The sequence below is a fragment of the Penicillium arizonense genome (assembly GCF_001773325.1).
Source record: "Penicillium arizonense strain CBS 141311 chromosome Unknown PENARI_contig005, whole genome shotgun sequence".
In the NCBI taxonomy this organism is placed as follows: domain Eukaryota; kingdom Fungi; phylum Ascomycota; class Eurotiomycetes; order Eurotiales; family Aspergillaceae; genus Penicillium; species Penicillium arizonense.
The window spans coordinates 652,759-673,778 of NW_019173282.1; the positions used below are offsets into that span (position 1 = coordinate 652,759).

General features: G+C 50.3%; 7 protein-coding genes across 7 annotated transcripts; 3 read left to right on the forward strand and 4 right to left on the reverse strand.

Moving 5' to 3' along the window:
* Window positions 1-9: 9 nt before the first annotated feature.
* Window positions 10-1,837, reverse strand: PENARI_c005G09291 (sugar porter family MFS transporter; the record flags this gene model as incomplete). Its single annotated transcript, XM_022629947.1, has 6 exons — window positions 10-257; window positions 309-1,106; window positions 1,180-1,490; window positions 1,565-1,645; window positions 1,719-1,762; window positions 1,817-1,837. 6 exons carry the CDS (start codon window positions 1,835-1,837, stop codon window positions 10-12), a joined length of 1,503 nt encoding a protein of 500 aa, XP_022490294.1.
* Window positions 1,838-2,248: 411 nt separating this feature from the next.
* On the forward strand, window positions 2,249-4,069 carry PENARI_c005G07430 (Zn(II)2Cys6 transcription factor; the record flags this gene model as incomplete). Its single annotated transcript, XM_022629853.1, has 2 exons — window positions 2,249-2,341; window positions 2,405-4,069. 2 exons carry the CDS (start codon window positions 2,249-2,251, stop codon window positions 4,067-4,069), a joined length of 1,758 nt encoding a protein of 585 aa, XP_022490478.1.
* Window positions 4,070-6,810: 2,741 nt separating this feature from the next.
* On the forward strand, window positions 6,811-8,032 carry PENARI_c005G05322 (sialidase family protein; the record flags this gene model as incomplete). The annotated part of the gene is made up of 2 exons (XM_022629744.1): window positions 6,811-7,150; window positions 7,200-8,032. 2 exons carry the CDS (start codon window positions 6,811-6,813, stop codon window positions 8,030-8,032), a joined length of 1,173 nt encoding a protein of 390 aa, XP_022490146.1.
* An 879-nt stretch (window positions 8,033-8,911) lies between these two features.
* PENARI_c005G10442 (uncharacterized protein) lies at window positions 8,912-9,770 on the reverse strand (the record flags this gene model as incomplete). Its single annotated transcript, XM_022630005.1, has 3 exons — window positions 8,912-9,384; window positions 9,459-9,540; window positions 9,660-9,770. The coding sequence occupies 3 exons, from the start codon at window positions 9,768-9,770 to the stop codon at window positions 8,912-8,914; spliced, it is 666 nt and encodes a 221-aa protein (XP_022490076.1).
* A 1,033-nt stretch (window positions 9,771-10,803) lies between these two features.
* Window positions 10,804-11,188, reverse strand: PENARI_c005G06657 (uncharacterized protein; the record flags this gene model as incomplete). Its single annotated transcript, XM_022629811.1, has 2 exons — window positions 10,804-10,809; window positions 10,889-11,188. The coding sequence occupies 2 exons, from the start codon at window positions 11,186-11,188 to the stop codon at window positions 10,804-10,806; spliced, it is 306 nt and encodes a 101-aa protein (XP_022490257.1).
* A 3,384-nt stretch (window positions 11,189-14,572) lies between these two features.
* On the reverse strand, window positions 14,573-16,267 carry PENARI_c005G11670 (uncharacterized protein; the record flags this gene model as incomplete). Its single annotated transcript, XM_022630058.1, has 1 exon — window positions 14,573-16,267. One exon carries the CDS (start codon window positions 16,265-16,267, stop codon window positions 14,573-14,575), a length of 1,695 nt encoding a protein of 564 aa, XP_022490554.1.
* Window positions 16,268-16,461: 194 nt separating this feature from the next.
* PENARI_c005G01432 (uncharacterized protein) lies at window positions 16,462-20,740 on the forward strand (the record flags this gene model as incomplete). Its single annotated transcript, XM_022629581.1, has 5 exons — window positions 16,462-17,585; window positions 17,640-18,094; window positions 18,154-18,257; window positions 18,308-18,406; window positions 18,455-20,740. The coding sequence occupies 5 exons, from the start codon at window positions 16,462-16,464 to the stop codon at window positions 20,738-20,740; spliced, it is 4,068 nt and encodes a 1,355-aa protein (XP_022490058.1).
* Window positions 20,741-21,020: the final 280 nt, after the last annotated feature.

Consider the following 21,020-nt stretch of genomic DNA (forward strand, 5'->3'; position numbering starts at 1 on the left):
GAGATACAATCAAGGAGAGGACTCTACATGAGTAATACCAGATTTCTCCTCGATTGCGATCTGCGTCACAGCGAGCTCGGTGGTATGAGACTTGCCTTTGTGTGCCGGAACGAACCAACCTGTCTCTTTGAACAAGCGATTCATCTCTTCGAGAGGGATGCCCTTGGTCTCTGGCAAAAATGCCCAGAAGAAAATGGCATTAGTGATGTTGCAGATCACAAAGAGGAGGAAATATCGCCACCCCTGTGACGCAATGGCTGGTCTATATTAGTGCGAATACGATGGCAACAATGGGCTGGAAGACTCACCAGGTTCCGTGATCTGTCCGATCATTGTGTTGAAGGCGAAACTGACAAGGCAGCCAATGGCGACCCCATGAGCTCGGGTTTTGGTATCAAATATCTCCGAGGGAATGACCCAGGAGAGCGAGCCACAGCACATGGAGAAGGCGAATTGAAAGATCCATCCAAACACGAGGAATGCCCAGAGCAGACCCTTTTGTGCCGATGGGCTGGAGTCATTAAACACGGCGATTACAGCAGCCGTAACGATGAAACTGACAGAGCAGGTCAGATTCCCAAGTATCAGGGGCCAACGTCGTCCGATGCGGTCGATGAAGAGGACGGTGCATAGTTGGCCGGCGATGCCCCAGATGTATGAAATGCCTTGGTACAACAGTGCCTTCGCTGTTCCAACTCCGACCTGTGCGTAGATGCTCGGGGAAAAGTATTGGATTGCGGAGACTCCTGTCATCTGGACGGACGCCTGTATGGCCGTCACAAGAACGAGACGCCGGAAAGATGCCGGGTCCTTGAAAAGCTCGTATAGACTCGAAGCGCCGTTTTGCTTTTCATCTTCGATCGTACTCTTAATTTGCTCATATTCTGCCTGGACCCAGGTGTCGTTAAGGTCATTGTTGGAGTGCAGTTTCGCGAGCGTTTGAAGAGCCTCCTCCTGTCGGTCGTGATCCATAAGCCAACGGGGTGACTCTGGGAACAGGAGGATCAAGGCTGCTAGAATGCCGGCCGGGATGATCTGGATGCCGAGAGGCACGCGCCACTGATTGTCACTGACAAAGTCGCTGACCGTCCCATGTGCCGTAAACACTAGAGAAGATTAGCGTTCCCTTTCATGTAAATTTGCCCGCGCAGCAGGAATAATCAGATGGTCTCGACATACCGGCGGTGGTAGCTCCAAATCCAATAAAGAGTTGTTGCAGCCCTGTCAGACGTCCACGAATAGCTGGATGGGCGATCTCAGCTTGATACAGCGGGATAACCATGACGAGAACGCCGACACCGAGACCTGCAATCGACCGGCCACCGTAAAGATATCCGATGTTCTGAGCGGAAGTTTGCAGGGCACCACCAAGACAGAAGATCAAAGAGCCCAAAATGATGGTCCAGCGTCGACCGAGGCGATTGGCAGTGATGCCTGCCACTGCCGCACCGAAGAAGGCACCTCCCGTGAAGACGGACACGACAGCACCGCTACCGGTGAAGCGTGGTCAGCTGGGGTCGACGAGCAGGGAGGCAGGGCTTGGATCTGATCTCCGAGTACTTACATTTCATTCGCCGACGGGTGATGGAATGTTGCTACGAAGGAAGAGGAAGCGACCGCGCCCCCAATGACGCCGAGATCGTAGCTGATTATGATCGCATGAATGATCAGCTTTCAAAAACAGCGCTGCATCCATAGTCATCGAGCAGCATACTCACCCAAACAGAAACGAGCCAAGGGAGGCAAATAGCCCGACGAGGAGCTAGAGAACTTCCGTCAGCTGGCATCGGCGAGTAACTGTCGACCGAGGACGTACCTGATACAAGTGAGGCTTCATCGTGAGACGGAGTAATGACCAATGACGCAAAGACAACCTTCCTTGAGAGAAGTAGGTTGGTGCTAAATGCGCATGCCTCCTGTATATATAGATCTCGCTTGATCTCGTGTCAGCCTCGCCGGCGGGTTCCCAAACTTCCGGCTAATAGGATCCAACGGCGCCCGACTTTCCGCGGCTTCTCCCATCATCCCAGAACATCACGAGTCGCGAACTCGGGTTCCAGCCCGGCGGGGGTTCTATTGGGGTTCGAAAAGCATAACCTAACCAATCGGTCCAATCTGCCTGAACCTTAAGTGGTTTTGGGTTACGCAAAGTAGTTTGTCCCCACATCTATGATCATCTGAACTATTTAACCGTCGGAAATCGCCCTGGGTTCCGCGTCCCTTCCCCGCGTTTCCTTTACCCCAGATTATGCCTCAAGGTACCCAGGGGCGAAGCCATCGAGGACCGCTGAGTCGAGCGGGGACGGCGTATGGTCGCACGAGGACAGCTTCGGCCTGTCAGGTTAGTGATGCCCTTGGAAATTAGCCGAATTTGAACGCTCTATTTCTCATCGCGTCCATGTAGATATGCCGAGCCCGACGAGCGAAATGTGACAACGAGAAACCTTGCTCCTACTGCCGTCGAATTGGGGCAACGTGCTCATCCGAGCCTGCGTCGGCAACGGCAGGTTTTGATCCGGCCAGTCTGACCATTCTGGCTAAGTTAGAGGCGCTCCAAAACGAGGTGGCATCGCTGTCGGACCGGTTGCAAAGACCACGTTCAACTTCCCACTCCTCCCCAGGTTCCACGGTAGTCGCCCACGCTTCCCCACATACTCCGCCCCAACAAGCCCCGTTCACCCTGTCCTTGGATCGCCATTTGCAGCGCGGCAATATCAGTCAGGTGCTGGCCTGGAACATTTGGCAGCCTCATGAGCCTCCTCAATGTCTCACAGCAGGTGAGGGGGACCCCGGGCCCGACACAACGTCATTCGGCAGAGTACAAACGCCTCAATTGCATCAAAACCTTGATCTGAGCCTTTTCCCCGGGTTTTTAGATGCCTTTTTCCGCAACGTCCACGTCTTGAACCCGATGCTAGATGAACAGCAGGTTCGCGCTCAGCTGACGAATTCTCTGCTAAATGGCATTGGCTGGGATGCAGCTTCCTGCCTTCTCCTGCTAGTGCTCGCTAATGGTGCCTGCTCTTCTGAATTTGGCGAGCTCCCGATGACCGGTCCCACCGGTGGTCGAGATGAGCATCGGCGGCTAAATGCACAGGCCTTGTTCGATGCCGCGGAGAACCGTAAGCACACTCTGTGGCGCAGCGACTATCTGACGCAGGCGAGATGTCACTTCTACAGTGGCTTGTTCATGATGGTCTGGATGCGACCGTTCGACGCTTGGCGCTATTTTCTCCAGGGGTTGGCTACTTGCCAGAGGTTGACAGCTCCGGAGAACTGCCGTAGCCCCCGAGATCCCGCGCAGGTTGAAAGGCAGGCTGAAGAGAGCATCTACTGGTCGTGTTGGAAGTCTGAGCGAGAGCTCCGCTTTGAATTGGACATGCCTAATTTCAGTTCGACGGGATATGACCATCCCATCATGTTTCCGACTCTGCCACCCCAAGTGTTTGACCAAGAGCAGCTCAGGGCGTGGTACTTCTATCTCGCGGAAATTTCTCTCTGGCGTTCCGAAATGACGGCACGGAAAACACTGTCAGAGTTTGTGAAACAGCAGCCGAGTGCTTTGGAAGTTCTGGCGGAGCGGATAGTTGATCTCGAGGCATCTTTGGCTTCCTGGCAGGCCTCGTTGCCGGATGCAATCAGCTTCGACCCCGGACTACAGAGCAATGCAGTAGACATACTTCACTTTGTCCTTCAAGGTCGATTGACTTACAACTACGAAGTACTCACGTGGCCATTTCTAGAGACCCAGTTACTCTTCGGATCACACAGAACCGTTCGTGTATCCGAACTGGTTGCCAGGGGCGTACGCGTTCACTACGATCGACTCTCAATCAACCGCCCGGGGTTCTATTATCGGCACCATGGCACTTGGCTGATGCGGCGCTCGTCGACACGTAGTGCATGCATCCTCTTGGCAGTCGCTCGGAGCAATTTCTCCGATATCCTCCCGGCAGGGTGGCAAGCATTGCTGTCAGATACAATCGCAATGCTTGAGTATTGGAGTGAAACGCCCGAGGATGAAACCGTTGTCTTTTTGAAATCAGTCTTGCTTGAATTCATTCAATAGCGATATCATGTCTACATCCCTTCCAATCACGATTCTTGTTACGGTAGCGAAATACAGGCTCTCAAACAAGCTTCGTCTCCAGCATATGTTGCGACTTCAATGCCAACCAGCTGTTCTACTGGGACGAATTTCTTCCCGCTTCTGCATTTCAAAGGCCTAGTCGAGCATTTCACTTTGACTAGTGCCGACTGATTTGGATCCAGTCCAATGCTCTGAAACCCTAACAGAACTCTCGTAGGAAAAAGAGGTATCCGGGGAGTGCCATAGACTTGGATGACATGCCTTCCAGGGCGTGACCCAGAGTTGACGACCGTAGTGCTGACAGTAAACCGATCGAGACCCCAATCGAGAGGGCTTGCGTCAATGGTCACTCCCTCCATGGCAAATGTCGTGTAAGAAAGGCCATAGCCAAGAGGAAACTGTGCGACGACACCGAGCTTGTCAAGGAGCCTTTGTCCAAACCAACGATCGTATGTGATCTTCGAGGCATCAATGTCAAAGTAAGGGAGGTGCGTCTCGCTCTTGGGGATTGAAAATGGCATTCGTCCGCTTGCGTCGACCTTACCGAGAAGGACATCTGCTAGCGCATGTCCTCCTTCTCCGCCGCTATACCAGGCCATGAGCAGTGCCGGAACTCGGTCAAGCCAATCATCCATGATAACTGCACCAGCCGCCACCACGCTGACGATGACACGGGATGACACCGCGGTCACGGCTCTGATGATCTCCACGTCGCGATCTCGTAGTCTCAGGGACCTACGATCGCCTCCAGCTCCCGGAACTAGCGCGTCATTGTCCGTGGCACCGGAACCAAAGCCGGTGCTCTTCTGGCCCTCGATGGTGGCGCGGACTTCCTCCTCGTCACTATTCAGGGTTGGAGGAAGGAGATGGAGCAAGTCCTTCTGGTCTGCGAAGGAAGGAACAACGTACTCGCCTTCGTCCATCGCGTCATAGCCTACTACGCAGAGGACGACATCTGCAACTGCCGCGACCTTCTGGGCCTCTTCGACATTGTCTGTATCTTGCAGCATGATTTTTGTACCAGGAAGAGCCGCTTTGAGGCCCTCATACAAAGTAACCACCTTCGGAGCGAATACGGCTGAGGATCCCCTATCCCCGGTGTTTGCTCTATTGGCGAGCCGGCCGACGATTGCCAACGTGTGAAGTTTGGCAGGATCCAACGGAAGTAGCGGGCAATCCGAGACGGCGTCATTCTTGAGTAGAACCATTCCTCGGGCCGCGGCTTCGCGGGACAATTTCCTGTGCTGGTCACAGAAGACGACGGAGGGGTCAGGAACCGTTCGCCCAGTGCGCACCGCATGCTCTATTTGCACGCGAAGGATACGTGCGCAGGAGCGGTTGACGTCGGACCAGATAAGATCCCCACGTTCCAGTGCCTCGGGGACGTGTAAGGCACGTTGTTGCTGGAAGGGGGCTTCAAGGTCCAATCCGTTCTTGATGGACTTAACGGCATCTCGCAAGCCGAAGATGAAATCCGACAGCACAAATCCGTCAAATCCCCACTCCTGCCGAAGAATGGCGTTCAAGAGCTCGTGATTTTGTCCTGCGAATTCACCGCGAACAGAATTGTACGATGACATGACGGATGAGACTCCACCTTCAACCAGCTGACGAAAGTGGGGGAGGTAGACTTCGTGCAAGGCTGCATCGTCAATTTGTACATCCACGTTGAAGCGAGCATTTTCCATGGAGTTCAACGCGAAATGTTTGACGCAAGTCATGAGATGTTGTCGGACGCCGCGATGCAGTGCGAGACCGAATCCGCCCAGAAGTATGGGATCCTCGCCGTAGGTCTCCTGTATGCGTCCCCAGGCAGGATGTCGAGGGAGATTGATACAGATTCCGGCAAAGAAATTGGCCCCTTGGGCACGTCCTTCTAGGCCGATAGCGTCACCAACCCGCTGTTCGAGGTCAGTGTCCCAGCTCGCACCCCTGGCCATTGACACTGGAAAACAAGTAGAGGAGTGCATCACGATGCCGCGTGGACCATCGGTGAAGCGTATTCCGGAGATCTTCAAGCGTGGAACTGCCCCCATAACGAAGGGTTCACGATTATAACGGTCGAACAAGATGCCACGAAGACCTTTCCAAAAGGGCTCATCTCCGTCTAGCAAGGACAGTCGTTCTGCTACAGTCATACTGGCCAGTAGAGCAAGCGTCGCTCGTTCGAGCGTCTGCCCACTTTGAACCATTCGGACGGCATCGTCGAAATCGAAAGTCTCGTTCACAGAATGGTCCAGGGGGTTCTCGGTGGCGATCTTGGCCACTGGTTTCTTAAGCATTGTGATGTGTTGGATCTGAGAATAGCTCGGAACGAAATGAAATGAGAGAAGAATCTGTTCAACGTTTTCCTATTCCCGACGGCGGCAATGTAGTTTGACCATATTCTGAGCCTCGCCCGACCTTCCGCAAGCGCCTCCATGATACCGAACGGAAAGAGCCCGATGTTCCGCAAGTGCCCTAATGACTCTGTACGGACAGCGCCCGATTCTCCGCTTCCGACCCAGATCCCTGTCGTAAATCCAATGCTTGTGCGCTTACAGTGCATTTTAACCTTTTATTTACCCCATTGGGCCCATGGGGGTAAATATGGAACATCTTTACGGAAACTTTCCATTCAGCGGGGGATATTGAAGTCGTAACTATAAGAAGCCGTCATATCGTCCACGAATTACCACAGTCAGACTCCCACTTCATCACATTTGATGTGATTCAAAACAATGTTTGGATACCTCAAGCTCCTTTCGGTGCTCGCTGTGAGTGCGTTGGGTCGAGCAACGCCTGCGATTGAGCAGCGTTCATCTCCTGCGGCCTTTTCCACCTTCACCCACAATCCGATTTACTATCCCCTTAAGCAAGCGCCTCTGTGGCGAGTGTGCTACGCCCGCGCCATTCAGGTGCAAGACAACAGTCTTCTTATGACTTGGGAAGATTATCCCTATGGCGAGAGCTCTACCAATCTTGACACCTTCAAGATCCTTCGATCCATCGATGGTGGCGCGACCTGGTCCAACTTTTCCCAAGTCGCTGACACGCAAAATGGATGGGGCATGCGCTTCCGTGAGTTGCATTCAAGTTTGTTATATCTCTCCTGCTAACTTTAGCTCAGAACCCGACATGTATATCCTGAAAAATGCCATCGGAAAGTACCCTGCTGGAACCTTACTAATCGCCGGAGTTTCGACACCATTGAGCCTTACCGGTGGTGTCTACATTGATCTCTATACTTCCAGTGACATGGGCCAGTCGTGGACGTTCGCTAGTCACATAGCGTACGGTGCTGGACCGGAGACTGTGAGGACAGGCGATAAGGCTATTTGGGAACCGTTCTTTCTGGAATACAATGGCAGCTTGATCGTGTACTTCAGTGACCAGCGCGACCCCGCACATTCACAAAAACTCTCACTGACAAGCACCACGGACTTGCATACCTGGTCTGCCTCGACGGAAGTGGTTGCCTACTCTACTGTCAACGCACGTCCTGGCATGGCTGTAGTTTCTTACCTCCCCACCACCGGACAATACATGTTGTCCTACGAGTACTGCAACCCTCCCTCAGGCAGCGGCTGTCCCGCCCATTATCGACTGGCCTCCAATCCGACCGAATTTCTCAATGCCCCTGATCAAGCTCTCACCACGACTTCCGGTTACACGCCTGCTGGCTCGCCGTATAGCGTTTGGTATCAATATCCAGGCTCGAACAACGGCGCGGTGATCCTGTCGACCAACTCAGACACGGATCTTTTCGTATCTAAAGATAACGCCAAAACGTGGACAAATGTCAACGTGAACCAGTACACGGGTCAATCTCGCCACCTCTTGCTATTTGATGATGACGGGGCAGAACGCCTTCACCTTGCTACAGCCGGCTTTTACGGCTGTTCGGGTTCCTGCTATAACTACGTCGCGAACGGTGTCACGGATCTTAGTGTCTTTGGGTAGCTCTAAGTGGGTTCTCGGGATGTGCTTTTAATATTCGAAAGACACACAGATTCCGTTAGGGACGTTAGGGCTGAGATTGAACTACTTCGCAGTTAGTAGCTGTGGTAGAGCCGATTGACAATGTACTGGAGCTCATGCCCCACCTGTAGAATATTTTGGTAGATGTTCGTGAATTGAATAATGGTCCTAGCGGCACATCAACAACCAATTATCAATTGTGGCTCAAGCCAGGTAGTTCATATTTGGGTAGCACATTTATCAAAATAATGCAAATATTTGGATAGAATGACTCGCTCAGTGTGTTGCCTGTCCGCTGGGTGGTCCTAGTCCTTCTGGTTCAGTTGCAACTGTATAACGATTTTATGGCAAGTTGATGCGAACCGGTCTTGGAGCTACGACCTGGACAGAGCTCCGGAGCAAGTTGACATGTGCAAACAAAGCTAATGACAGTGAAATTGTTATCGATATCTTCCCCTACGGAATTGTCACCACAAATCTGCACTAGAAGGGACATTCATCTATCGGAGGCTCCCGACTTTTAAAAAGCCAAAATTACATCTGGATTAAAGGCCGGAGATTGGTTCGTAGATAATATACTGTCGTTTGCCTCGCTAAATAGAAAGAACGATGAGCGGGAAATTCATGGATGAGAAAGTAAATGGTATACAAAATAGAAAGTTGCATATGCTAGGTGTGGTTCTCAACATAATGGGATATGATTTCAGATAAGAGTTGAAAATAAAGTGGCTGTAGAAGTCGACCGACAAATTAGGATATATTATGATCAGGTTATAACCTGCATAGATACAAGCGGAAGCAACAGGCAGTGAGCTAAGCAACTCTCCCCGGTATTCAAGTCAAAAGACTCGCTTCACGCTGTCATCGATGTGCCTGTAGCGATGGCAACTCATGCAAACCACTGTCCGCTTGGCTCTCAAGCTCGACCGGTGACCTGGGAGTCTCGGGAGCCGTATTATAATATCCGGAATTATTCGCATCTGGGGATCTTGACCCAGAGACGCTTGATCCAGGTTGAGTTGACCCCGCCGCATTTGACGCAGGGGAATTCAATGCAGGTACGCTCGACATCAGGGGACTAGGGTCCGTGGGACCTGTCGCGCTCTTGTTTGACTGAGATCGGCGGCGTAAGAAGAACCAGATCAGCCCAATCAATATGGCTAGCCCTGCGACTCCACCAACAACTCCACCTGCAATCGCCCCAGAATTCGACGACGAGGATGAATCGCCAGTATCGGCTCTTCCAGTATTGGTAGCGGACTGGCTCGTTATGGTAGGCGCTGTCGTGGATATTGTTGATGATGGTGTAGGTGTGGAAGTCGGTTTAACGGTAGCTTCATCAAATGATATCACGCGGTTAGCTAATTCATGTGCGACGGTACAGAAATCCGTTAGCAAAAATACATACCTGAATATGCGATAGCGAGTAGAGTCATACTCTGGTTCAAGTCCGAAATGTCATCGGCGCAGCCGACAAACCCATTCTCTTTCTGAAAAGCCGACGTTCCATTGGCACAGCAAAAATATCCATTTGCTTTGTAAACATTTGCTGTCTCATTCGCGCAATGCTTGTCATCCAGCAACCTAGAACAATCCGCGTCTGACGGACAACATTTGACATTGTCCTGGCCACTTGGACACTTTGTGCCGCCCGGGCAGCACGCGTGCCACGGAGACCAGGTTTGACCACAATCTGTTTCTGTGCTGAGACAGGATCCATTTCTGCGAACTGAAAGCCCATACGGGCTACTTAGCATGTCCGACATCTAGGCGGGATCGAACTGGGTTCCAGGGAGAAAGAAACTGTGACCCAAAAGTCAAACGAGTCTTAGGAAGCTTCCTCGGAGCTGGCGAGAGGCTCGCGTATATCACAAGAAGGAGGAGGGTCAACCCGATAAAGTTCGAAAATTCAAGGCCGATGGGGCTGAAGGGGGCGCTGGGGCTTATTTTACCTTTACCTCTTGAGATTTTAGCCCCCAAAGCAAAGCAATAGAGCAAACAGATAACTGGACATCAAGTCAGGTAATATGTGTAATGTAATTACCAGGGTCTCACCCATTTTACTAGCTTATACTGGTCTGGAGCGGGCCGGGCTCATTCCCTTTCCACCCAGCCTCCAGGATTACATGGGATGACATGAGTACGGTAGACTGAATTTCTTACCAATACATGTACAATAGTGTCTGGCTAAAGGTTAGCTATCATTGCAAAGATTCACAAGCTTCGAATATCAACATACCAGTCTAACATGAGAAGACACTGTGAGTATTGAACAATCGAAATTCTCCTGGTTGAGGGCGGAGATATCAGATTCGCTTTTCCACAGGCGGGATATCAGGCCAACTATATCTAACGTAACAAAAGGAAACCGTGTACTGTACCTGCCTTTCTCTGTCAGTTTACCAGCCTATTGGGCAAGAACTCCATCATTATGTGAGCGTTGTGGGGTGGAGACCCACCATATTTCTCTTCATTGGATATTATGAACTGCTTCGATAACCCATAAAACGCAGGGGTCGGGTCATCCTACTGATCAACAGTGCCACGATGGTCAAAAGTACTTACACCGGGTGTGGGCGGTGACATTTGAGCTTCGTACAGAGATCAGAAAGACGGTTAACGAAATCTAAGCTTGTTCTGCCGAAGCCATAAGAAGGCTAAGAAGTGTTCAGCGAATCTCTATAATTGTCAAATTCACTGGTCAAGACAAAACCTTCGGCCAAGAATACATGTACAAAATCAAATATCTGCTCCTAATACTATTCTCCGATGACGTCGCTTTCCAACTCGTTGTAATAATTTAACAATCATGAAAACAACCAATATCCCAATCATTACCTGGCCTAATGTTGCAGCTTTATGGCCAGTATAGTGAGCAGGCGATAGGGATGGTGAGGATGAATGCATGGCTGGTGAAGTGACAATAGTACCATAATGAGATCCGTGCGAGTGGTCTTCAACGGACTTGTCCCTTCCACTCGAAGAATCGGGCATCGCTGGAGGCTGCTGTAAACTTGGACCATACTGTGGTTCTTCGGAGAGTTCATAGCTCTCATCATGCTCCCTCATCCATTGCTCATAATCGGTTTCCGGTCTTTCCCGCTTGGGCTGTGCGTGTATTTTTTGTTGTAAAGCCATGTTGGGGACCGAAAAATTCCTAGTAGGAAGCCTGATTTTATCCTCGGTGACTCATGGATTGTACAGCATGTTCCCATGTGTCTTGGTATCACAGGTTTATATGTCTGGGCCCAAAAGTAATGCAGGGAAGATGTTTGAGGAAGGAAGGTCACATAACCAAACATAAAAACAAACAAATACGACCAGCTGCTCTTACGAGCGATGATCTATACTCCACTAGGAAACGACGGTGCTGTGACCGGGACCGAATATTACGTTAGCTCCAGGGATTCGTGTCTTCGGTCCAGCTTGTTATTTATTGGATTTGCTTTTGTAACCATAACCAGTCTGTAACAAAATCTCCAGCGGAGCAAAAACACCGTTCACCCGGAGATTAGTTACACCGCCAAGTCTTTGGTGTTTAAGGGAACCGTCCGAAGAAATACCGACGACGGCTTTCAGATATCGATATCGAGGAAAGTTACAATAATGTAGATTGGCATTTCACTGAAAGAAAATTAAGTTAATTCCTCTGTTAGAAGACACGCTCGTGCTCGCACCTATACAGTGCGAAGCTCCCGCCAATTTATAGTGATAGCAATTGGACCCTTATTCTACACAACCAATGCGATATTTCCAGGACTGTTCTCAATCACAGGTGGAAATAGGTCTTTCGTAGCTTTAGTAATCTAGCAATCAGATTTCTCAAAATTTCCGCGAGTGGATGTAATCGTCTATGGTAGACAACTAGGCTTTCCTTGTGGGGGTACTAATCTACCCCATTTCAAGTCAAAGAAAACCCGGGCCCTAGAAGGCGGCTAGATATATCAACTCAATAGGTCATCTGATCAAGGTCCAAAACTATATGTCAGACCGAACTATTGATCAAAAATATGTGAATTGTCATTAAACATGCAGCTTTCAGTTAGTTGGGATTCTGGCACGTGATGTCAACAGTGGATCCTAGACCCTGTGGACCCTGAGGCGGTTACCTGGTAACATACCCGTACCGTACGAGGTCAAAATTCCGCATAACGTATTTGTAAGCGAGTGGGGCATCTCAAAACACCATACTAAATGGGATAAATTACAACCTGGTATCTCAACAACGGTGGTCTATAGGGACTTTGCCTTCTAGCACAATGCATTTGAGGTAATATCTAGGCTCTTTAGGGAATTTAGAGAATCTTTGTAACATAGTGAATAAAATATATATGATTCTGGCTCATAGTAACGTAATTTTCGATACCGTAACAATGTAGGCTTTAGATTTCGTCAAAATTGATATATAGTGTTGAAAAGCCTTATCAACAGCTATTGGCAAATAACAAAATAAAATAAAAACGTGGTTGTTGAGATATCAGTGTATAATGTATTTAGTATGGTGTTTTGGGTTGCACCACTCGCTTACATGCACCGCTCGCTTACAGAATACCTTATAGCTTAAACATCTACGTTGCTCGGACTTGGATCGGGACATCTCTTCGGGGCAAATGTTAGCTTAATGTTGTGTTAAATACAGAAGTGATAATTAATGCAGATGTCTGTCTACGAGATCAGTTTTGCTATATAGCATTTAAGTTAAGGTGGCATTGTTTAAATATGTTTTGAGATCCGGTGCTAATGAGTATTATGCCTATTGTGGAGCGTGGAAAGGTGGTACAACCATTGAGAACACACAGCTTAGAATCATTAATACACCACAATGCAAATTGACGGTAAATCGGCTGCCGAAAATGGCTACCTTGAACGCCGATTTAAGCTCCCGTTTTACTGGTCCGTATGCTCAGGGGAAAGGATCAGTGACGACGTGTGGTCAGTATCCTTCAATCCGTTTGTAGCCGCTCCAGACAAAAATAGCAAATCAACTGTCTTACGGAGCCGTCAAGACAGGTTCTCAATATTTAAATGGTCTCCCTCCCTCCCTGTCAACTCATAGCTTTTCTACGGTCCAGCTCGCCCGCAACAGTCGTTTCTGCATTACAACTCTCCAGCATTTCTCCTAGTTAACTGTCATTCTCGTCCTACTAACCGGCTTCTTTTCCATTCAATTTCTTAAAGCTTGCCATTATTCTCTGGTATCTACTAGGCTTATTGCTACCTAAAGCCATGACTGTTTTCGGACTCTTGCGATTCCTACATTAAGGCAAAGATGGTAGCTAGTCCCGGGTATAACTTTCGGCGTCGGGGATGAGTTTATGCGCTAGGTACGTAAGCAACAAAACAAAGGAGCACCAACCTTCAAGCATCATATGGAAGGACTCGAATGATGGCACGTGATAGCTTGCTGGTAATGCAGCAGTCCCCGTATCTACCGGTATATCTACCGACGCTGTTGGGAAGGACTTCAATACTTCGTCGAGTATTTTGACGGCTGACTGTAGAATAACCGGTCGGCGAGCTGGCAGTCGCTTGGTACGACTAAGCTCTTGTTGTAAGATTCTCCTAGTCTCATGTGCCTCCTTCCAGAGGGTCGCTCATGTCGCCTAGACTCTTGCCCTCTGTAGAGTCTTGTCTCGGTCTAGGCAATTGTCGTGGCGACTCGACGCCATCATGGCTCGGGAGTCTACTATCTGAATTAGTAGTTCGAAGCCTCAATGGAGAATTCACATCCTGCAAAGAGCTTTCCAACTTGCGATTCTTTGACAGCGCTGCATCAGTCGCGCGTGTACGCAGACATACTCGTTTTGCCTTGGCACAATTTTGGCACGGGTCTTTTCGGTCACATTTTATCTGTATTGACATTCAAGTCATTCAAGTCATGAGTCGCTGTGCATCGCATATAATATTCTATCTTTTTGAGATAGCACGCGTTACACTACGTGAGGGTGAGATAGTCGAGTTTCTGCATGATGGGAAGGATGAATGAACAAATGACCTACGGCTGGCCGATCTCTCCTTCTGAATCGTGGAGTATATTCAATTGACACGGATCCACCTGCACCTTGGGTGGTCATAAATTCAGGCTTCTGGTCAAGATGAGAGCAAAATTCGAAGTCGCTTCGGACCCGAGGTTTCGGATCGTCACCTTGTACGGCATCAATAGCAGCCATGCAGAAAATCGTTTATATAACGCCTTTTTGGCTGGCAGCGGCTTGTATTATCTATCCCATCCGACGCGACGCTGTACTACCATATAGTTTACACTTGAGACCTCGCAATGGTATTCTACTATGCACTAACTGCCTGCAGAGTGTCCTCGCCTATATTATCCCCTGTTGCCCTCCCTGAACTGTTATCATTCATTTGTCTTCTACACTACCAACCTTTCGACACTCGACCACATAATCCCCTGGAGACTCTCATCAGTCAGCTACTCCTTGACCAAATACTTTTTTGGCTGAGGTTTTACAGCACTAGAAAGCAAAATGTATTGGGTATATGGCCATATTTAGCCTACAGCATCTAGGCAGAACACTTCGCAAGTTCAGCCACCACCTCCTTATTGAGACTCGAAACAAGCAGCTCCTCATTCCCTCCCACATGTACAGCCGCCTCTACAGCTCCATACGTATCGTTGCCACCCAAACAAAACCTCACCGCATCAGTATAAACTTTCCCCATCCGAAAGCCCAAGGACTCCAAACTTCTCGTCTTCAAATACCGCTGAAAGCTATCTAACGGAGCCGCAGTGGGCAATCCTCCTTTAGCCTTGGCCTTTTGAGAACTATAGTCCTTGTGCATTCGATCAACCGTTTCCCACCTCCCGATCTCTGTGAGAATAACACCAAGACTATAAATGTCGAATCGCCGACTAAACTGGATTACGTTCCGGCTGTCAGGGTGTGTGCACTGTGAATGGCGATATCGATCGCAGAATTCGTCTGCTTCGGGCTTGATGGTCATTTCCTCTGGGGAGTCAGGGCGAGCGTAGTCGAAACCAGAGAGGTAGGGTTGGGTGATACCAGTGCCATCATTGATTTGTGTGAAAAAGAGGATGTTTTTGGAGTTAAGGTTCTTGTGGTACCATCGCGAGACGAAGAGCCTGTGTAGGCCTGTGGCGAGCTTCTGCGCGAGTGCGAAGCGCTCATCGAGGCGTGGTCTGGTGAACTCCTTACGGTTGATCAGGTCGTGCAATGTAAACACTTTAATTGACGAACTCCCAGGCAGCGGTATGATGGTCAGCGGTATGCGATATACCAGTCCGACGCGGGAGCTTGGCTTGAATTCAATGTCGTCAATAATCCCAAGGGAGTCGAGCGTTCGATATGCCTCGAGATTCTGGCTTGTATGGAGAAGGCGAGCGAGATCAAGACATGTATTTAGATACGCGATCTTGTGCTCGGAGTTCTGGAGAATCCTGTACGCACGCCATTCAATCAGGACATGGTATGTCTGGCCATTGTGCTCGTACGTCGTCAGATACCGCGCCATGTCGACTCCGATGGAAGCAAACCGTGAGCGAGGCAGTAGAAGCTGATTGGTAGATGGGGGGCCCGGTGTGGATTTCTGATGCTGGAAGGAAGTTACACTGGCCGCGGCGGAGAGGGCCTTTCGCCAGTGTAGACTAGCTCTTTGAATTTCCAGGAGGCTTTGAGGATCGGATTCAGCAAGTAGAGCCTGCATTATGGATCCTTCAAGAGAAACCTGGAGAGGCTTTGGGATGAGATTGTGCAGGCTGGTGTTATAAGCGTGGATTGTGGTGATAAGCCCCTTGAGACGGTCCTCCTCGCTGATCGCCCATCCAAGGCGTATCAAGGATCTTGACAGCCGTGACTTGGATTGGGTTTCGTTGTTATTAAGCTCCTCCTGGAGCCTGCCAAGGACTGCCGGCAGGTCTTGAGACTCGACCTCGGAGTTCTTCTTTGCGCTCTTGGGCGAAGTAGCGGCCGCAAGAAGAGAGCCGATGGTAGCAACAGTCTGATGCACCAAAGGCAGCAATTCTGGCGGGATGGTGCAATCCGTAGAGGATCCATGGCTTGCAGGGTAAAGCCCAACCTCTATTGCCCAGCGCAGTAGCACCTCCCTCTCCAGTTCGAGCTGGCGGAACAGGGTCCTTGACGTCTCGGAGTACTCACGAAAAGAGATGACCAGACGAAGGACATCAAGTACGGTGGAAACCAGGGCTGCGGTCCCCAACCCGACGCCGAAAGGATCCATCTCGTATTCACGTGGAGTGCGACGAGGACTGGCCAGAAAGCCCACGGGCCCTTTTCTACAACGGCTTTACCCCGCGCTAGACAGATTGCGGCTGAAATTGAGGCTGTGCTGTTTGGGAGATTTGATTACATATTTTTCAGGTCTGGCACTGTCCCCGTCCCCTTGACCCCAGACACTTCTTTGGTCTACTATACATGGCGACCAGCACGTGCATCGACACGCGCTCTGCGTACGGGACTCAGTACTCAGCTTCGACAAATGAAGTAACCGAGTCGCAGAAGACACGTCGAAGCCATTATGAATTGTTTCTCTTCATTCAAGACCTACTACGGAGTGATGGAGGCATCATCCTGGAGTTCCCGATCGACGACTGGGGTCAAAAAGGGACCATGGACATTTCTCTGGGAGCTGGCGGGTTCTCGAGCGTCCATCGAAAGATCGCAAAGGGCCGCTGGGGGAATCGCAGTGTCATGGCATATAAGCGCATCAACCCGCATTTCGACCAGGATGGCAGATTTGACGACCAGGGCACTCTGGCACAGGTTGTCGACGAGCTGAAATTGCTGGCAACACCGGGGATTCGTTCCCATCCTAATATTAACCAGCTGAAGGGTATCTCGTTCGAGACACAGGAGCATCGAAGCGATGGTTATCTATTTCCAACATTAATGTTCGATGCGACATCAATGGGCACTCTGCTCGATTTCGTCCAGGATCTTGTTAGCATGGTCGACGGGCCCTACTGGGAGTGCTGTCTGGACGTTGCGCAGGGCCTGCAAGCTCTTCATAGTCAGGGGTTTATCCACGGAGATGTGAAATGCGAGAATGTCCTTATGTTCCCAACAAATAAACTTCAAGGGCGCAATTTCATAGCGAAGCTGACGGACTTTGGCTGTTCGATGACGGTGGATGCGGTTGAGCCAAGGCAGTACACAAGACTAAGGGGGGCGACTATCCCATACGACGCCCCAGAGGCAGACGCTGAAATACAGAGCGGCCATCTTCCATTCACAGACACCTACTCATTTGGACTTTTGGTATGGAGGGTGATCATCGATGGAGCTGATCCGTTCAATGACCCGCGGTATCGATCTTCGACGACGGATGATGGTGCACGCTATAACTATACTCTCATTCGAGAGGATAAACGGAATGGGAGCACCCTCAGCCTGGCACTGAATCGAGTATTTGACCCTGACCGCGCACTATCCCCCGACACGAGAGATGCCTTTGGTGAGGTGCTCAGTATTGCTCTCAGCTCTAAGGCCACAGAAAGGGACCTTGGTCGCATAATTCAGATACTGAGTCCTCCCCAGAAGTGAGTCAACGACCTCGATACAAGTCAAGTTAACATTGATCTTAATAGCTGAAGTTTTCCAAAACGAGCCTTTGGCCTTAGCCCACCAAACGCACACCTGTTGCGAGAGTTCACCAAGTTCGAAGCAGCGCGATTCAGGGGGCACGCACAAGCAAGTCGCGGGCTGGCCGAATGGAAGTCCATACCACCGAAGGCAGACCAATTCTACCAGGTAATCCACAAGTATGGAAAGCTTGGGTCAGACTTTACGGGCTTCGGCCTGTCCAGGCTATCGCCCATGTCAGAAGCATTGAGGGATATCCTGGTGGCGATCGAGGACGTATACCGAACGTGCGGCCAGCCACTGCCAGTCATTGCGCCTCCTTCGCTGTTAACATCCGACGACCCGCAGAAGGACCCGCGGGATGTCTGGGATTCTATGCTGCGCACCATATTCTTGATAAGTAAGGACACTGGTGCAATGGTGGGGAGATCTGTGGGATTCTTTCGACTATTTTCGGTTATGAAACGTAAGGCGTTCTCAATTAAGAAGATAATATTGAGTGTTAATGATAGCATTGTACCACAGCCCTCAAACAAGCAGCATCCAGAAGCCTTAAGATAGGTGCATCAATGAATGCGATGCTTGAACGAGCTCCAGCCCCCAGAAAGGAACAGTTTGGTGTCCTACAGGTAACGTACACCAACTGGGAGGTATAGCCATTACTAAACTGTTCAATTAGGGCCTGTCTGACTTCGATGGCGGAGTAGCAGCCGCGGACATGGTGGCAATGATGAACGAGGAGACCATGTCTAAAACAACATCACAATCCTTTGAGCCCGTAAGTAACAGACTATCCCAAAATAATATGTTGCTGATTACGAAATAGTCTCGCAGTTTGGACTTTCACCTTCTGACTACTTGTCGCCTGCCGTTCCCACTACAGGCGCGACTCTTCGCTGATGTCTCGTCTCATGCACGATCTTTGGCGGCCGGTTCGCACAGGGGGCCTGCGCTCATGGAAATGGCGAACTGCTATAGTATGGGCTTTGGTATCGAACAGGATCAATCTCGCTATTTTGCCATATTGAAAGAGTGCTGTGAAATCGAATACAAGCCCGCTCAACAGTCCTTATCGCAAGTTCATACCGCTATCGGGCTGCACCTGGCCGAATACATGGAGTCTAGACCTGCGATGCAAGACTCTAGTGGTACGGGAGACAAGGGTGACGTGATCAATATGACTGTATCTCAAATCAACCAGCGCAACAGTGATGGCGATCTTCCATTGATAGCAGCGTGCCGAGCAGGGAATCTTGACGTCGCCTGTCTTCTAATTGAAAATGGGGCCAATTGTGCCCTAAGAAATAAACTTGGAGAGACGGCCATGCACTGGTTATGGATGTTCGACGACGCCTCGTTGCCGAGGATCGTCGCTCAACTCGCTCACAGCGGCGCCGATCCGAATGCAGTTGCGAAAGAAAACCTTTTATACACAGACGACTTCCAGTTTCCCTTGGTTCAGGGTACAGCATTGCTCCGAGCTGTTTCACAGGGAAACAAGGTGGCGGTACGCGAACTGATCCTGAACGGCGCATCGGTTTCAGACGCTTCAGGTCCGATGATCTTTCATAAACAGCGCCATTGGAATTTAGACGCAGTGCAGCTCGCCTGTACATGGCACGACCCAGAGGTCCTGGAGATTCTGTTGGACGCTTCGCCGTTTTATCCAATCAATGCGGACACGGACATTGGCCTTGGGTTATTATACTTCGCAATTCAATGCCAGAACACGCACCTCAGGATGGCCCGATACGCGTCCAGTCACGGCTCCCAACTACAGAAAACAATCCAATTACTCCTTCGCCGCGGAGCAACCAATTCCGTGGACAGCGATGGGATGACAGTGCTTCAACTAGCCGTTCGCAGTGACATGCCGGAAATTCTAGAACATGTTACTACCGTCGATATTTTTATGCGGAACATAGGCGCGCAAGTCAACGGCAAAACCGTGTTTGACTTGGCTATCGCTACCGGTAGACCCGCCGTCTTTAACGCTATCGTGCGAGCTAGTGGAAGTGTATATCAAGATTCCGTGGCTAAGCATACCCTTGTCAGCACAGTCAAACTTGCCCCCGGGAATAACTATTTCTTGAAGAGGACACTGGAGCTGGGATTGCACTCCATTACTCCAGATGATAGGAATACGGCACTAAAGGTGGCTTTCCAAACGTGTCAATGGGAATTTGCAGATCTCCTTATGGAGCATGGTGCGGATATTAACGGGCTTAGCCACAGTCAAGAGACATCTTATATCGTGTTTACTGTGTTTGGATCCGTGCTCTACAACGCATCCGAGGCCAGTCTAGCTGCAAAGCTCGACTCCATTTTGTCTCTAGCAACAAAGCACCACCAACAACCAGAATACCTCGTAATACCTGGAATGCGTTCATCCGCCCTCCATCTTCTTGCCGGCAAAATCTCGACCCTAGACCACGATGAGGCTGCCCGGACATACTCCATCCTTCTGAATATATTCCCAGGAAAGCATCATCTGGAGGCAAGGGACAGTCGAGGGTGGACACCGCTCCACATGGCCGTTTCTGTACGCAATCTCGTCGCCGTGCGCGCACTCCTTGATGCGGGCGCAGACATCAACAGCTTGGCGCTCTTCGAGGGGTATCCGGTCGGGCCATCACCGAAGGACATGCTATTCGGCCAGCTCTTTGCGGGAGGTTCCTTCAATGACTTCTCACCCGCCTCGCGCAACAGGGGAGATCGGGCACTAGAGCAGCTGATCAAATTGTTTTCGCAGGGGCGTTTCTCGCAAATTGCGAAGCGTAGCGTGACCCTCCGAGCTGAGCAGCGATGGATAGTTCCCCCACAGCACAGGGAAGTAATGGACTACGTCGAGACTTATTCGTTGCAGCCTCGTCGGTCTCCACCGTCGGTGCCGACGTCTGTCACGGCTCAGTTCATTGGTGCTGTGGCCTCCGGGGAGGAAGGTGAATTCATGCAAGGGTTTGACGTGTCCGGTGTCGATAAGATCCAGAAACGTATCCAGTGGAACGGCGTGGAGAGTGTTCGCTTTTTACGCAACCAGGGGGTTCCATTGCTGCGTGATATGGGGATTTTGGATGCTTATCTATGTGATGAGCCGGGGAGAACCGGGTGATGAGACTGTGATGCCTGGTAGTGTGCTAGATCAGCAATATACTCCCACAAGTGCATTATTAATAGAATAGACGTGTCGGTTGTCTGAGTCCTAAAATTAGTGTTCGCAAATGTGATGACAGCCATGGCCCGGATAGGGAATCCAAGTTGGGAAGTACTTAGTACTTATCAGATGATATTGCCTACTGGGTTGCTCAGTGGGCGTACTCAGGGCGGCGGGGTGACTAACCCACCCTGTGCTCGGGGAGCGTCAACATTATAACAAAAGTAAAGTATGCCTT